The 2987-nt window shown below is 34.1% G+C and overlaps 1 protein-coding gene across 3 annotated transcripts in view; it reads right to left on the bottom strand.

Annotated features, from left to right (window-relative positions):
* Positions 1 to 1667, bottom strand: part of erlec1 (endoplasmic reticulum lectin 1) — a 4992-nt gene extending 3325 nt beyond the window's left edge. The window contains exons 1-7 of one of the 3 annotated variants that reach the window (XM_059565948.1): positions 1575 to 1667; positions 1331 to 1484; positions 920 to 1024; positions 723 to 803; positions 568 to 645; positions 190 to 241; positions 36 to 94 (exon numbers count right to left, since the gene is read on the bottom strand). In XM_059565948.1, the coding sequence (XP_059421931.1) occupies positions 36 to 94; positions 190 to 241; positions 568 to 645; positions 723 to 803; positions 920 to 1024; positions 1331 to 1459 (504 nt within the window). In that variant the 5' untranslated portion in view covers positions 1460 to 1484; positions 1575 to 1667. The remainder of the gene's footprint in view (positions 1 to 35; positions 95 to 189; positions 242 to 567; positions 646 to 722; positions 804 to 919; positions 1025 to 1330; positions 1485 to 1574) is intronic. The other 2 variants (XM_059565946.1, XM_059565947.1) reach the window with 2 other exon arrangements.
* Between the last annotated feature and the right edge of the window lie 1320 nt (positions 1668 to 2987).

Here is a 2987-nt window from a genome sequence, read left to right as displayed (position 1 = left end):
GACATTTCCTACCTTTATATTTAACAGCTACAAACCTGTGTGTTGGTGTTTGATATTTCTGATTCAGAATCACTGGATTTTTCCATTTCTGATTCTGAGGAGCAGATAATATATTGATCAAATATGTAATACTTTACTAGAATATGTAAAGAAATAATCAGAAAAACTTCAACTTAAAAATCAACCAACCTGAACTCTCTTTTTTCATGGTACCCAGATAGTATTCCTGAATGTTGATCTTCTGAGGAACCATTGAAATGTTTATATTACTTAGAAATACCTTAATATAATCCATCCACATACACTAATGTTTGGGGTCAGTAAGAAATTAATACTTTTATTCAGCAAGGGTGTATTTAATGAATCAGGTGACACTGAAGACTGGAGTAATGGCTGCTGAGAATTCAGCTTTACCATCACAGAAATAAATATTTTAATTGATATTTTAGTTATTTTAAATTAATTAATTATTAAGTAGTGATATCTTAATAAATGCAGCCTTATATCCTTAAAATATAAGGATCTGGCATGTTCTTTAACAGCAAGCATCATAACCAGTGATTTTACCTGCCCCGTCTCCTTGTCCTCGTGGTACTGCCGTACATGCTTCCCGTGGCACAGTTCATATGTCCAGTATGACTCGATCTGTCACAGTTGTAATAAAAGCAATTCATATAGCCGTGTTTATAAACTATAAACAGAAACTGAGAAATGAAACTCACTCTGTAGGAGCAGCTGCTCTGTTTGAATAACGGCTCCAGCAGCTCAGCTGGACTCGGTCCATCATACTCCTTCACGTCATCCTTCAAAAATGAGATGGATTTAATAAAAAACTGATCAAATAAAATGGAACTAAATGATACACAATATTGCTCAAGATAATAATAACAAAAAAAACTGTCCATATGCATAACCACACCTCCTGGTTGCCAGACAAAGATGGCAATAAACATTTGTACTTTTCTTTTTCAGCAGTGGTCATGATAACATAGTCATCTTCTTTGTACAGGCCTCCTGACGTTGACTGCAGACAAAGGGATATTATTACATATTAGTGCATGTTTAACTTCTGCAGAAGCAAGTAACAACTGACAAATCCATGCGATCCAGAGAGATCAACTAAACTTCTTTGTACTTTAAATCTTTGTACTTAAAATGTTTTAGAATGCTGATAGAGAGGCTATTAACAGTACAAGACAGCTCAAAACAAAACAGGATGCATCCAGCTGTTATGAAGCGAGCCCTAGCCAACGAGCTGAAAACTAAAAAACACGTTTGTATTTACAGCTGTGATGCAAACCGTCTTGGTTTATTAGATGTCAAGACTCACCAGGGTGAAGTCTGCTCCGGGCCATCTGATTTTGAAGGGGATTTCATCAGAAAACACAGGAGATCCTGCACGATTTGCAGACACTCCGACCCAAATCAGCCCCAAAAACCAACGCAAACACGCCCGCATCGCACTTGCTGAGCCTCCAAAAGCGCTATCGGGACATTAGAGAGAAACAGTTGGAGGAGAAGGGTCAGAAACACCGTCACTACAGGTAATCAGTGAGATTTAATAGACAACTGACTGCTGATAGTTAGACTGGAGTAAAAACAGGAAGCGAATCAGGACCTTGTCATCTTGCCACGTCCATTTCCGGCATCAGCCGGAAATTCCCCTCAGCCAATGGCGCGTGAGGAGCATAGTATGCTACTGCTTATATATATATATATATATATATATATATATATATATATATATGGTACTGCTGTCATAATATGCCCTGCGATATCAAATTAATACTTATATATTTTGGACGATTAAGAAAATATTGTTTAACTTAAAAAACGTAGTCGTGCCCATTTGTGCTAATCAATAATATATTAAGAAGTTTCAAGATTTTTATTCGTCACATACAGTAATGAAAATCTTGAATCTTGAAATGTCTTAATACATTATTGATTTGCACAAATGGACACAACTACGTTTTTTAAGTATTAAAAATTGCAACTGTATTAATGATTAAATATTTTAAGTTGTCTTTTTTATATACTCGTTTATAGATGTAATTTTCTCCAATAAATAAATTTACGTTGTTGTCTTGTTTATACAAACGTTTATGTATTTTTTTCAAACATTTCTTAAAATATTTTTTTCTAATAATTTAGTGGCACAATGTGCAGAAAAAGCAAAATTTTCACATTATACTACTTCACAAAATATCTAATAAAAATAACACAGATTTACTGCTATTTTTCAACACATTGGGGCTCAAATGATAGGCCTGCAATTAAATATTTTATCCAAAATATTGGTTTCATTTTTAATTGTTTTGTATCTTTGTATAGGCTACTGTAAAAAAAAAAAAAAAAAAAAACACCTTCATGTCAAAGATTTCTATTGCAGTGATTCACTGTTACATGTCTTACATGCATAGGGATAAATATTAGTGCTATATGTGGATAAGGATAATAATAAGGATAATCATCTTCTGAGCTTTTAAAAAAAAAATTTCAATATATCTTCTCATAAGACTATTCCCTGATCTTCAGCTTTCCTCTGCTGAGTGGTTCCATCCCATCAGGCTTCAGATAACCTCATTAACAAGTCGACTTACATCAGCCAGGGCATATTTCATATTTCTCCAGAATGTTAATTTAAAACGATCAATCACAAAATGAACTCAACACTGGCAAAGATGAGCATTTTCAGATTTTCACCAGTCCTTTCTTCACCAACCCCCCTTCTTTTCCATCTACAACATGTTTTTAATTTGTATGCAACATGTTGTAAATTTAATAGCTTTTGCTATTTTCATAAGCAGCCAATTTAGTCTGAATAGTCTATTTTCCAGAATAATGGCAGGCAAAAATAGATTTAATTTCCCTTCTAGTGAAGAGGTTACTATACTTGAATGTCCTTTCCACATGGTTTGTGGATCACTGTGTAAATTATGTATTTTCATGTCATAGCAGGTCTTTTGATGATGGTGGAGAGCCTC

Source organism: Carassius carassius, chromosome 14 (genome assembly GCF_963082965.1).
Source record: "Carassius carassius chromosome 14, fCarCar2.1, whole genome shotgun sequence".
Lineage (NCBI taxonomy): Eukaryota > Metazoa > Chordata > Actinopteri > Cypriniformes > Cyprinidae > Carassius > Carassius carassius.
Note: the sequence above shows the minus strand (reverse complement) of the source record. Positions and strands in the feature narration are given on the sequence as shown.